This window comes from Montipora foliosa, chromosome 2 (assembly GCF_036669935.1).
Source record: "Montipora foliosa isolate CH-2021 chromosome 2, ASM3666993v2, whole genome shotgun sequence".
Taxonomy (NCBI): domain Eukaryota; kingdom Metazoa; phylum Cnidaria; class Anthozoa; order Scleractinia; family Acroporidae; genus Montipora; species Montipora foliosa.
Genome location: NC_090870.1, coordinates 27,441,504 through 27,456,503, shown reverse-complemented (window position 1 = coordinate 27,456,503; position 15,000 = coordinate 27,441,504). Strand labels below are relative to the sequence as shown.

The 15,000-nt window shown below is 40.2% G+C and overlaps 1 protein-coding gene across 1 annotated transcript in view; it reads right to left on the bottom strand.

The window, feature by feature from the left end:
* Nucleotides 1-8,467: 8,467 nt before the first annotated feature.
* The window catches only part of LOC137990637 (LITAF domain-containing protein-like), a 6,963-nt gene continuing 430 nt past the window's right edge, over nt 8,468-15,000 (bottom strand). Inside the window, exon 2 of the mRNA XM_068835756.1 lies at nt 8,468-10,464. Coding sequence (XP_068691857.1) covers nt 10,293-10,464 — 172 coding nt within the window. The 3' untranslated portion in view covers nt 8,468-10,292. The remainder of the gene's footprint in view (nt 10,465-15,000) is intronic.

Here is a 15,000-nt window from a genome sequence, read left to right as displayed (position 1 = left end):
CGCCTTCGATGGCTCAGCCATGCACATCGCATGGAGCCTAACCGCCTTCCAAGAGAAATCCTTTATGAAGAACTGTCCGTCGCGTGGGTCGACAGCTGCTGCGCTACAAGGACGTCATCAAGCGAAACTTGCGATCTGCACTAATCGACACCAGTGCATGGGAGGACATCGCCAAACACCGAGATACATGGCGGCAAAGTGTCAAATCGGAGGTTTCAAAGGCGGAAGCGAACGCTAGAGTCCAGGCTACATGCAAGAGAGCGGCGAGGAAAGAACGCACAGCCTCTGCACGCGATTCCACAAGGCACATCTGCGCCACCTGCAACAGAGACTGCCACTCCACGATCGGGCTACACAGACATACAAGATCCTTCCCGAATCCCCAGCGCTAACAATCACCTCTTCGAGACGAGGATGCCACTATTGTATTGGTTGGATTGGGATCCAGTTCCTCAAGCAGTGTGCAGTTATTCAAAAATTTGGTATTATCAACGGAGTTGATAATGTAAATTGGCCACCGTACAGAGATTCTGAAAGCTGACGTTTCGAGCGTTAGCCCTTCGTCAGAGCGAATCGAGGGATTATGGGTTACGTGTAGTTTTTATAGTAGAGTAGGAGCTACGCTATTGGTGGTAACATGGCAACGTGAAAAATAGGAATATATTAGTTAAATGAAAAGCGTTCGTTAATACCCTGAGGATTAAGGGTGCCGATTTGGAAGATGAACTTTTGTTCCAGATTTTTGCGGCTTTCCGTGGTACCTAGATGTAGGGAAAGGCCGCAGATAGCCATGTGTTTTTTGGAGTGGTTAGGCAGATTAAAATGGCGAGCGACTGGCTTGGATGCATCCTTGTCATTCTTCTCAACATCGCGAAGGTGTTCGCGGAATCGGTCACCTAGTCGTCTACCTGTCTCACCAATGTATAATTTATTGCATAACGTGCAGGTTATGCAATAAATGACATTTGCGGAGGTACATGTGAAACGATCGGTGATCTTAACAGATCGTTTAGGTCCCGTTATCTTGCTAGTGTTAACAATGAAAAGACAAGTTTTGCATCGTGAGCGCGCGCATTTGAAAGTGCCGGGTTGCTCGTTAGTTTTGAGCGCGCTTCTAACTAAAAAGTTGCCTACATTTTTGTCGCGTTTGAATGAAATAAGTGGAGGTTGCGAAAAGATTCTTCCAGTCTCGGGATCATTTTGGAGTAATTTAAAATTACTAAGAATGATGCTTTTGACTGCGTGATTATGAGGATGGAAAGTGAGGGTGAATGGAATTCTGTCATTCTTATCTTTTTGTGACGTTTGTAGTGATGACTGTCGATCAAATTGTTGGGCGCGATGATGGCCCGCTTTGACCACAGAGACAGGATAGCCACGTTTTTCGAAGAACTGGCACATCTCCTCTGATTTGCTGGAAAAATCGGAGTCATCACTACATAGACGTCGAAGTCTAAGAAATTGAGAATAAGGGATGGAGTTCTTGACATGTGATGGATGTGACGATGAATACAACAAATAACTGTGTGAATCCGTAGGTTTGTAGTGCACACTAGTACATAGCACGTTGCCTCTAATAGAAACTTTGATATCTAGAAAAGCCAATGAAGTTTCCGAAATTTCCCAGGTATATTTAAGAGCCGGATGAAAAGAGTTGACGGAGGTTATAAATTGATCGAGTTCTTCTCTGCTGGATGAAATAGCGCCGATGCAGTCGTCGATGTAACGGCCGTAGAGTTCAGGTTTGGGGCCGTTGTACTGATTAAAAATTGGTGTTCAACATATCCTACAAAAAGATTGGCATAGCTAGGTCCCATTCTTGTGCCCATCGCTACACCATTAATTTGTTTGTAATAGTTGCCGGCGAATGAAAAACAATTAAGCGTTAAAACTAGTTCGGCAAGGCGGAGGAGCGTTTCCGAGCTAGGTTCTTTGACAGTGCGTTGATCGAAAAAGTGTTTAAGTGCTTGAAGACCTTCGCTATTAGGAATGACTGTGTATAGAGATGTAATGTCCATGGTGAAAATAAGTTTGTCTTGACCGGAGAAATTGAAATCGCGGAAAATTTGTAGTGCGTGTGTACTGTCTTTAATGTATGATGGCAAAGATTTGACGATAGGCGTCATAATCCTGTCTAAGTAGCTAGAAATGAGTTCGGTGGGGCAACTACAGGCAGAAACGATAGGGCGACCTGGGTTGTTGGGTTTGTGAATTTTAGGCAAGAAGTAAATGCACGAAGTTCTAGGGGTGTTGATGATGAGATTAGTGGCAGTGTCCGGTAATTCTTGATTAACTATAAGATTTTGAATGGTGTCTTTGACAACTTTTTGATTTTTGGAAGTGAGATCTTTAGGGATTTTGGCATAAAACGAGGTATCCGAAAGTTGCCGCAAAGCTTCTTTTTGGTAAAGGTCGGACCGCCAAACAACTACCGCGCCGCCTTTGTCGGCCGATTTGACAACTATGTCGTTGCGTTTACTAAGATTTTTAAGCGCCGCCCACTCTTCCGAGGAAAGGTTGGAAAATTTAGTGTTTGCCCAATTTGCCTCTTTAGATTTTTTCACCAAAAAATGCCGTCACGACATTCACAAACTTAAATTCAATCGCAACACTAAATTTTCCAACCTTTCCTCGGAAGAGTGGGCGGCGCTTAAAAATCTTAGTAAACGCAACGACATAGTTGTCAAATCGGCCGACAAAGGCGGCGCGGTAGTTGTTTGGCGGTCCGACCTTTACCAAAAAGAAGCTTTGCGGCAACTTTCGGATACCTCGTTTTATGCCAAAATCCCTAAAGATCTCACTTCCAAAAATCAAAAAGTTGTCAAAGACACCATTCAAAATCTTATAGTTAATCAAGAATTACCGGACACTGCCACTAATCTCATCATCAACACCCCTAGAACTTCGTGCATTTACTTCTTGCCTAAAATTCACAAACCCAACAACCCAGGTCGCCCTATCGTTTCTGCCTGTAGTTGCCCCACCGAACTCATTTCTAGCTACTTAGACAGGATTATGACGCCTATCGTCAAATCTTTGCCATCATACATTAAAGACAGTACACACGCACTACAAATTTTCCGCGATTTCAATTTCTCCGGTCAAGACAAACTTATTTTCACCATGGACATTACATCTCTATACACAGTCATTCCTAATAGCGAAGGTCTTCAAGCACTTAAACACTTTTTCGATCAACGCACTGTCAAAGAACCTAGCTCGGAAACGCTCCTCCGCCTTGCCGAACTAGTTTTAACGCTTAATTGTTTTTCATTCGCCGGCAACTATTACAAACAAATTAATGGTGTAGCGATGGGCACAAGAATGGGACCTAGCTATGCCAATCTTTTTGTAGGATATGTTGAACACCAATTTTTAATCAGTACAACGGCCCCAAACCTGAACTCTACGGCCGTTACATCGACGACTGCATCGGCGCTATTTCATCCAGCAGAGAAGAACTCGATCAATTTATAACCTCCGTCAACTCTTTTCATCCGGCTCTTAAATATACCTGGGAAATTTCGGAAACTTCATTGGCTTTTCTAGATATCAAAGTTTCTATTAGAGGCAACGTGCTATGTACTAGTGTGCACTACAAACCTACGGATTCACACAGTTATTTGTTGTATTCATCGTCACATCCATCACATGTCAAGAACTCCATCCCTTATTCTCAATTTCTTAGACTTCGACGTCTATGTAGTGATGACTCCGATTTTTCCAGCAAATCAGAGGAGATGTGCCAGTTCTTCGAAAAACGTGGCTATCCTGTCTCTGTGGTCAAAGCGGGCCATCATCGCGCCCAACAATTTGATCGACAGTCATCACTACAAACGTCACAAAAAGATAAGAATGACAGAATTCCATTCACCCTCACTTTCCATCCTCATAATCACGCAGTCAAAAGCATCATTCTTAGTAATTTTAAATTACTCCAAAATGAGCCCGAGACTGGAAGAATCTTTTCGCAACCTCCACTTATTTCATTCAAACGCGACAAAAATGTAGGCAACTTTTTAGTTAGAAGCGCGCTCAAAACTAACGAGCAACCCGGCACTTTCAAATGCGCGCGCTCACGATGCAAAACTTGTCTTTTCATTGTTAACACTAGCAAGATAACGGGACCTAAACGATCTGTTAAGATCACCGATCGTTTCACATGTACCTCCGCAAATGTCATTTATTGCATAACCTGCACGTTATGCAATAAATTATACATTGGTGAGACAGGTAGACGACTAGGTGACCGATTCCGCGAACACCTTCGCGATGTTGAGAAGAATGACAAGGATGCATCCAAGCCAGTCGCTCGCCATTTTAATCTGCCTAACCACTCCAAAAAACACATGGCTATCTGCGGCCTTTCCCTACATCTAGGTACCACGGAAAGCCGCAAAAATCTGGAACAAAAGTTCATCTTCCAAATCGGCACCCTTAATCCTCACGGTATTAACGAACGCTTTTCATTTAACTAATATATTCCTATTTTTCACGTTGCCATGTTACCACCAATAGCGTAGCTCCTACTCTACTATAAAAACTACACGTAACCCATAATCCCTCGATTCGCTCTGACGAAGGGCTAACGCTCGAAACGTCAGCTTTCAGAATCTCTGTACGGTGGCCAATTTACATTATCAACTCCGTTGATAATACCAAATTTTTGTATACTACTTCCCCACCGACGCAGCACCACAGTTTCTTTAGAAACTACCCCTTCATTCAGTGTGCAGTTATTGTCATGCAACTGTACGAGATCGTGCAAAATTCCAGGTGAATGGACTGAAGTGTACCGACAGCTGTAATTTGGGGATGTTATGTAAATGTCTTTGAAACTGATACATGGGCTGTAAATTTTTTAAAAAAGTCACCTTTGTTTCCTTGATGTAAGGGTCGGGAAGTATCTGACGTCATCAAAATGGCGGAGCCTAATTTAGATTTTCACTCTTGCCTGTAAAAAACAAGTTGCAAATTGTGTAAAACAGATTTTTATTGCTTAAGTTATAAAGGCAGTGATTAAAACAGGCTAGTTTGCTGTTTAAAATGAAACGTATACTACTATGATGTACTGAATTTTGAAATTGCACTGATGCGTAACTGTTGAGAGGTACCCAACGAAAATGTATCAAGTTCCGTGGAAAGCTAAGTTTCCACGAAGTTTTTCCCCCACGTGCGTACTCATAAGCCTGATTTTCAGCCTCTGGCTCATGGACTTTTTCACATTCTTGGAAACATTTGAGCGCTTTCTTCGTATTCTGAGCACGTTCAGAGCAACAGTTTCCCTCGAAGAACAGTTTTCAGCAAACCGTGATTCTTTTATGAGGGTCACGAAGGGGTAAAATGGGAGCTGGGATTGACCTAACCTGCAATCAGGCGTATTTTTCTTTCAATAAAGAAAAGAACGCAAATAAGAGACAAAACGTCCTTTAGGGAAATGGGATTAGCATTATCAGACGTTATCAGGTATTAATTTCTACTAAAAATTCCTGATATCAAATATTTCATGCGGTCTTCGTGAGGATCTCTCAGATGCTAAAATCTGATTAAAATTCTAGCAATGTTGAGCTCTTTTTATGTCATTTTGAAGCAAATTTTTGCAGTTTTTACAGCGCAATCGGGAAAGGCCTTATCCCGATTAATTACCTCGTTTGTTTTCTGACAAGGCACTTCATTAATGCTTTCCGAGTCCCTCAAACTTAATAGAGCGGTTTTCAATTGAGTGTCGAAATTAATTAGCGAATTTCTTGGCTTTGCATTACTTCACTCATTGATTGGTTCAAAGTTCTTTCTCTTTTTCAACCAATCAGAAGTGAAACCAAAACCAATCGTGGCTCGCGCGTGCACATTTTCCCGCGCTTTGTGTAGGGTACGTGTTATTACTTCGAGTTTTGATTGGTGTACTGGATTGTCTCCTTCCTTTTTGATTAGCCAAAGTAATTACTTTGGTTTTGGTTTTACGACGTTCCATTGAAACTCGCTCTAAGGAGGCTCAGACCAGTTTTAACACTTTCCGCAAAGTTTACTATTTAGAAGGATCAACTCTAAAACAGTGTTTGGTGTAACAATTGTCATGGGTAAAAAATGAAACACCAATGAAAGTTTTAAACAAGATGCATGTGCACTCATTAATGTGACGAAATATGTCAGCATGGCGACATGTATGTAGTGTTTAATTAAGAAATAGAAAACACGTACAGTGAAAGTTTGGGAGAAGGAGAAATGCTGTGGGAACGCAGGCGAGTGTTTCCACAGCTTTTTCGAGAAAAAGGAAAACAACTTGTTAACTCTAATTATCAAAATGTAAATTCTCTTTGCTCGCGCCATCACTACATCAATAGCTCGTACTAGTTCTGTGCCTCCATCGAGTTATAGAAACACGATTTTTAACCAACCAGCGCGCGTATTTTCTTAGGACTGTTTTCTAAGCACTCATAGAGTGTTTGCACGTGACGTCACGGCAGCCATGTTGATGTTCCTAAACAATGGAACGGCGGTCATGTTGGTGTACCCAACTAATCCTCTGGGAATTGAACTCTCTCGTCATGTAAACATTAAAACAAGGTTACTGATCACGTGAGTGAAATACTCTATATCACAAAAACGACTTCGGCGACCCCAATTTTTTATTGCTGGAAGGTGGTTAGAAGGCTCAGAGGAAACTCTCCGCTCTTTCTCTGCAGCAGACGCACAGCCACCATCACAATTGGAAATTTTAAGGTGGCTCTGAAGTCGCTAAAGATATATTTTTTAAACTTTACAGAGAGAGTTACCTTAGCCTGTCAATCACTCTCCAGCAATAAAATTGGTGGTCACCAAGTTTGTTCCTGAGAAATAAGCGTTTAAATACAAAATATAGGGCGTTTTTAGTTGGTTCTTTTGTTACCATGGTGATCTTAGTCACAGTAATGGAGTAGTGCATCTTGTTAAGCAATTATTAGTGTTTCATTTGGTACCATAACATTGCGGGTTACGCGAAACAGTGTTGTAGAGTCGATCCTTCTAACAAGGCATTTCCTCCACTTTCTGAAACTGGTTTGACCTTAATCAGTGAAAATAAAACCATTTTTCTCTTTCGGCAGTACTATTCAAGCGCATATTATCTGGTAAAAGCAAAAACCTTTTGGTATTAAGGATGTGGAGTGGAAGTGAATGAGGAAACAAGAAATTAAAGCCTTTGCTTGCTATTGCTAGCTGTTCTTTTATGACTTATTCCATTCTTGGCATGAGCGGAAATAGCATTGAATTTCTGGCGTTTGAGTGACCATTGAACAAGAGCTGTGGGGACTGGGGATAGTCCGATTAAAGTGGCGACAGTAGGACATTTGCATGATGACGCCATTTGACTACAAGTACCAGAATCCTTCAGGTTTTGCTTGTCTCATGCTACTTAGAGCTATTGTTATTTTTACCGCACTGGGAATACAAAATTTAAATAGGAAAAGAAAATCAAACTGAATAGACCTTATTCACGATAGCCGCCATGTTGCATTTGCTATTATCATGCAAATTAGCTACACACTTCTGAGGGGGGCAAACAACACAAGTTCGAGAGGTAATAACGAACATCTTAGCCACACAGATGATTTGTTTCATGTTCATTAAATTTTTATCCCATAAGTAGTAAAATAGAATGCTTACACAAGTTACTTCGATTTTTTTTACTGAAAAATTAGCAGAAAACGAAAGTAGAAAGTCAAAATGTCGGAGGCAATCAAAAGATATAAAATTATTATAAAAGGTACTTAATTCTAAATTCTAAAATGTACTTTTAGCAATGTTAATTCAATATTTCGACGAAACGATTTTCCGCAATTTGCCTTTATTCCAATGTTTCCCCCCCCCCCAGCATAACACATGGCTAATTTGCATGAAAATTTGAAAACCAACGTGGCGGCTATCGTGAATAAGGGCTATTCTGGTAGTTGTTGTCAAAAGACACCATCGTGAAAGTTGCCCATTCATTTAGTTTTCTAGGCATCTTGTAAAGTATGTAGTTCGTCGCTGTTAGACATGCGGTCTTTTGAGTCAGCGGTTCAGGTATGAACCTGTTTACCTACCGACATTTTTGCCTACTGGGAACTTAAATTAAATCACGGCTCTGGCCTAGGTATGGCAGTAGTTTACAAAAATTTGGTTTTATCAACGGAGTTGATAATGTAAATTGGCCACCGTACAGAGATTTAGCTTTTAGAATCTCTGTACGGTGGCCAATTTACATTATTAACTCCGTTGATAAAACCAAATTTTTGTATACTACTTCCCCACCGACGCAGCACCACAGTTTCTTTAGAAACTACCCCTTCATTCATGGTAGTAGTTTGTTTGCAAACTTTCGCTCAGTTTTGCTTTCGTTTATGTAGCTCACACTTTGGATGCATCAGGACTGTCATTGTTGGAGTACAATCTGAACGCTTGCATTACGTTAACTTATATTATTAGTCAATTAAATCATCAATCATCGTGTCCTCGAAAAAATCGATAATCTCTTTTTAATTTTCTGTGGAGCGGCAAGAGGGACAAAATCAAACGAACTATAATGATCAGTGATTATTCGAATAGCGGGTTAAGGATGATTGACATAAAATCCTTCAACAAGGCTCTCAACCTCCTCGCATACGGAATCCGCGCCCACAGTGCGCGCGGCAGTCAAAGCTGTGCTATCCTGTCAATCGTTTTCCCTTTCATCGAAAACGGTGCATCTCTGTGCGCAAACGACGTTGTTGTCGATCTACCAAAGTCTTTTTTCGCGAAGTTAACGCAAATAAGTACATCATCAATGCAGTCTTGACGTCTTCTTGAAAATATCATACTGAATTCGTCTTAAAATAGTTAGAAAAAGCACTAATAACACCCTAAGCACAACAGCTGACGTTCCAATCACCACTCGACGGCAACCCAGTTTTGGCACCAAAGTTTGGTGACAGAAAAGTTGCCACAAGAACCTTTTAAATTAAACGGTTTTCTGTTCCTTGAATCGCGAACAATTGACTTTAGGTCGGATAGCACAGTTTTTCCCGCTCGTCGAATTCTAATTGGTCAATTTAAATTTCAGTAGCTCTAGCCGTATGCACGCCTTGATTTCACAAACCAATAATTTTTAATTCTAAACTACAGCATCTTGGTGGGCCCGCTGTTTTCAAAGGAAATCATAACAAAAATGACTTGACCGGTATTATCTCGTCGGACCCTTTTATGAAGGAAATTTTGGAAATATGGTCTGAAATAAGTTACGAACCAAATGTTAAATCCAACGACCACTTCCGTTCCATGAGTTTGTGACACAACTCTTTCATAAGAATTGATAAAAAAAGTGTTGTGCAAATATATTCAAACAGTTGCAAACTTGACGAAAGACTATTTAAAAAATGAATTTTCTCTCTTTTTCTGAATTCAAAGAACGTTTTGATGTAGATACAAACTTCGTTTTTTCACGGGCTCATATCGGCGATTAAATCTGTCCAAATAGCCAGCACAAAGCTGCTGCTGCTGCCCAACAACACAGTCTTCAAGAACGTTCTATAGAAATTCTTACAAACAGAAAAGCCTTCAAGTTTACAAGAAACGCGTCGCAAAAAAGACCCATCCTAACAGAAGTCAGAGTAAATGGGTTGCGGATTGTGAGCTAATTAATCATCTTTTCAGTTTAGATTACTGCACAGAAGACTAGCAACAAACGACTTTGTAAAAAAATAAGATTTAAAGAGGATGAAATCTACATTTTCTGCAAATCTAAGGATGAGACCTTAATACACCTTTTTTGGTCTTGTAGAGTGTCCTCCTGTTTCTGGCAAGGCTTTAACTAGTAGCTTCCAGCTGCGAGGAGGATGGGGGGGGGCTCTTTAAAATAATGAAGTCAAGTGAAGCTATGTTCCTCGCAGTTATGCTTCATTTCAGATATCATTCCGTTGGTTAAAATGATGAGTTCCAACATTGCTTTTTGTAAAAAGGGAAAACGCTCTAGGCCAGGTTCTGCCTTTTGTTTTACATTATCTTTTATGAAATCAGATTTAGTTGACTTATAAAAAACCAAGAGATTTCGAGATAGAAGCACACTCTCGACGAACTAGGGAAGGTAGCTTCTTGTTCATAATTTGTGATCACAAGCTTGAGTGAGAGACAAAAAATCGTCATTTATTTCGTTTATGTAGTTTTCATTTCATTGAAAGTTTTCTCTACTCAATTCCAATCAGTTGTTTCCTGTAAAGGTACAGTTCTGTTCCACTAACGATAGCACACATCCGGAAACTAACCAGACCAAGTGACAAATGATTTCCGCGGATTCTCTTGTTCTATCCCCTGGTATAATTGTGCTGCGCTTGTCTGTGTTTCTTCTTTTTCTTCCAGATGCGATCCATTCTAAACCGAGTGTATTCACCAAGCTTCGCTTCGCACTTTGGACAGGTGTGTATGACGTTCTTAAGACCATCCAATATAAATGGTATCCACATACAGCAGTAACATCTACAATTAAAACACGGGATGAAACAGTTGGATTTGCTGTAACATACGTGTAGTGAAGATTTAACACAGGCTCTAGAGAGAAATTGTACATTGGAGGGGCACGTTGGCGAGAGCAAGACTAAAAAGACTAATTGTGGCCTTTCAGTAACTCCTCCCTTGTTGGAATTTATATACACTTTTCCGACACTATATTTGCTCGAGAGACGTATCTCTCAAGGTATAAAGAGAAGCACAGAATTGCGAACAAGATATATTTATAAATCATCTCCTTTTCTTTATCTTGAGTTTATCCCTTTTATCTTCTCCCCGGAAATATCAGAAATCCATTTAACATCAGAAGTACTACCAGACTTGCTTCTTCAATCAGTTGCTGAGTCAATTTTGCAAATTTGCTGAAACAACGTCGTCACCCCATTCAGTTTGCCATGCCCCTAACTAGATGGAGGCGGATTTCAATAAGCGTCACGAAGTGTCCCCTTGCTCTCAGTCTCCCCAACTTCAACATCACTCATGGCGCGGAATACAACCAAAAAACGTCACGAAGTGTCCCCCAAATGCTGCTCTTTAAATAAAGATTAACTGCTGCATTTACCCAAAGCTTAAAATAACGCTGACCGTTACCTTTACTTTATTGCTGAAAATAGGTAGCAATTGCTTAGACTTAAAGGGACACTTCGCGTCGGATGTCAAAATTGGGCGTGCATCTAATTAGGTCACAGCTTTCAGGACAAAAGTGGCAAAAAAAAGTACAGCTTTCATTCCACACGAATAAAAGGGATCATGTGCTTATATTAAAGGCAAGTCTTCAATCTGCTCGTAGCACTTTGCAGCATTGTTTTCTTTGCTTATCTATATTTAACCTGAGTGTCACGTTAAGACTGAACTCCCCATGCGCATATACTCTCTGTTTGTCTCTCTCTCAGCCAGTCAAAGACCCAGTACATAAGACCCACACCTGAACAAGTCATAAGTCTTGCAGTTTTTGCATGAGGTTTTACTGATTTATTTTATTTTTTAAATTATAAACAAACTATATTGCATTACCTTGTTACGTACATCCAGGTGCGAGGCTTATTTTTATGTGAAGTGCTAGTTTTCAACCGCATATGAACCATGTGAGCGTTAGCCCTACTAATGGAAATGGGCCCACACAAGGACAGAGAAAAATCTCTGACCAGGGTGGGAATTGAACCCACGACCTTCGGGTTACTGAGATCACAGCCGCTCTACCGACTGAGCTACAAGGTCAGATGGGAGCAGGCCGTGGGAACTGAAGATGTTAATGTCACGGCAATGAACATGTACAAGTACAAGGAAGGATTACGTTTTTGCAAACATATATTGACAGAGTAGAGCGGCACCTAGGCTTACTAAAATACATTCTTACAATACATCCTTTTATACCTACACGCAAACACACACCTACATACACCCATACACACATATCTACGTGCTTACAGTATTTAGCAGCAAAAGTAGAGAAGCAAGGGCCACTGAAGATTAGTTCAGTCACGGGACTCGGATCAAAAGCGGCAAGAGAGAGGATGGAGATCCGGGGAAACAAGGAAGGTGGATAAGATGCAGCTAAAACAAGTCTTTTCACTTTTTTGTGAGGCGACAGCTTTTCTTTCGATATCATAAATCATCTTAAGATATCATGTAGCACAAATCCTTGTAGCTTGGGTGCATCCTTTTTGTTTTTGCAAAGCCATATATAATATCTGGTTGACAGGAGGCAAAAATGTGTTTTATAATTACCAATCCTAAGGCAGTGGAGACGTTTCGTTGGTAGGCTCTGGAACTCTTTGGAATAAGCTAAGTCGATGCATTAAGGAGGTCCATCAGCGGGTTGCTTAGTAACAAAACCAGAACAAGTGACTGAGGCTTTTCGGTTCCCGCTCGCAGAAACAGCGGTTGAAGTCATCTTTTATTACAATTTTACATAGGAAATCATTGGTTGCCATTCGCCTATGCAAAAGTTTAAACTGGAATTCCATGAGCCTAGTTCTTGTAGTGCGTTTGGAAGCCAATTGATACGTTTCAGGCAAGTTAATGCTATCACCTGTTATATGTCGTCCCGCCACTAATTTATAGCCTGAGTAGCAGGTATATTTAAAAAAAGATTATTTCAACGTATACGAGTTGGCTAGCTTTTTTGACGCTACGTATTTTAGCCGAAAAACTATCTTTACCAAAGTCATTCACAACAAAGTTGTGCTTGTGTGATTTCCATATATGGTTGAGTGCTGAGAGTAACCCACAATACTCGAGGGGGCGAATTTTAATTTTGTACCTAGCTATTCTGAGGGGAAATGAGACGTTATCATGATCATCTTTCAAATGTTTTACCTTTACAATACCTTTACTATTCCATTCAGAGTAAAAGACAGGGCAAGTACCAATTCTAATCAGTGAATTATTCTATAGGCTCTGGCCGAGACGGACGTTATTCTATCTTCAAAATTAACTTCGGCCCAGTGGCCTGTTTCTCGAAAGTCCCGAAACTTCACGAGCCATTTTCGGGTGTCACAATTCCCTCTGTATCTCATGAACGGAGAGAATTTACGTTGACAAATTTTGCAGTCAGTTTGCTTTTTGTTTCCTTGAAAACATGTTAGAAGATCGGCTTTCCTGAACAAGCGGTTGGCAGGTTCACAAATGGCTTTTCGGGCCAGAATAGCTCAGTTTCGGCACTTTCGAGAAACGGGCCTCAGGTCGTCAAAACTTCCTGCATGAATCTATCCTTGACCTTGACAAAATTCTTTGTACCCTTAATATTGAGGTTGTCAGTAAAAACTGCTTCTCTTCCAAAGTTCTCAAACTCGAGGTCAAAAAAACAGCTTCCACCTGCTTTTATTCTCTTTGTCCAGATATTTTTTATCCATATGGCTTTTAAGGATTTACTGAAGGATGTAATATGTATCATTTTGAGGCCTCCTTTGTTGAAGTCGCCAACCATACTATCTCTTTTAATTTTGTCCCCTTTTCCATTCCAAAGGAAGGTATATGATAGCGTATGAGGTTTTAGTAACGGTTGAGCTACCGGTCACTAGCGAACTTCTCGGTAGCCGGTTTTTTTTTAAGGTGGCTCGAATCAGTTTCAACGCTTCCACATAACCCTCTTATTCGAAGGATCGGCACTACAACACTGTGTCATTTATTAGCAATATTGTGGTACCAAATGAAACACGGATTTTTGCGGAACAAGATGCCGTCGTTATTGTGACGTAATATGTCACCGTGGCAACGGGCAACTGATTTGCTGTAAAAACACCCTTTATATTGGCTTTAGTTGCTTATATCTCAAAGTTGCTTATATCTTAAAAGGGCAAGATGGAACTTTCTGCAAAATTTAAAAAAATTCTTTTACGCGGATTCAGAATCACTTTAATTCTGTGATTTCTTAAAGGTGGCTTTGAATCTGCTGCACAGAATACTTATTTGTTTTTGAGATATGAGCAACTAAATCCAAAATAGAGGGCATTTTTTCTAAGCTTTCCCGTTGCCAAGATTGTTTGTGTTTGATATGGTACTATAACATTGCTGTTACGTGATACAGTGTTGTAGTGGCTAAAGAGAGTGTCTTCTAAGTGTTGAAACCCTTTCGAGCCTTCTTAATTAGGTTGTGGCGAGAATTTTCGTGATATTACTCAACCCACACCGGCAACGTTGAATTTAAACGGAAATGTATCTAAGTCCCGAAGAATATCTTTTTGCTACAGTCATTTTATGATAAAAAAATGAATTAAAACAATTCAGATTTTCCCCAAAGCTAAAAGTAAATGAGAAGAAAAGTATTCTACTATTATACGTTTTAACGAAAAAATTGACCAAAGAATCGGAATACGTATGTTATGGGGAAATGGAGACTTAAAGCAAAGTTAGAAAACAAGTGAACACACTGATCTGAACAGGTCGAGGATGTAATTTAAAACAATAGACTACGTTGTGGAAAAACATTATCATTAGAATAGTGTTTGGATAGTCATCTCCGTAACTTGAAACTCTCATCCATTTATCATACAATCCTGATTGGCTATACAAAAAATCGTAGGAAGGCTCCGACTAATTAACAACATGATTGAGTGAAATTTTGCTACTGTTCTCTCTAAAAAATACGGGTAATAATGTCGGATTCGTGTTCTATTTGTGTCGTCGGTGAACCTCATTCGTCAAGTAGTACGTTACTGACACAGACAAAAATAAAATCGCGTGTGTTTACTACAAAAACAGCCGCACTACGGAATGCATTCACAAACGGCTGCTGTTTGATTCCTTTGTGTTAAGTTTGTGAGTGTCTTGTAACAAAGGTTCTAAGCACATAGATGCAATGACTTTTGATTGTTCAAAAACATACTTCAGTTCAGCTGTCTTCTAATGAAGTTTCGAATGCGAAGATTGCTTAAAGCTAATTTTAAAATCTAAAAAATAAAAATTCCCTTCTCGCTTATTAGACGACGAGGCATCTCACGCTTCATACACTTTTCCTTACTGCCTAAGAAATCAAGGCATAAATCATAAACGGCATTTGATGTT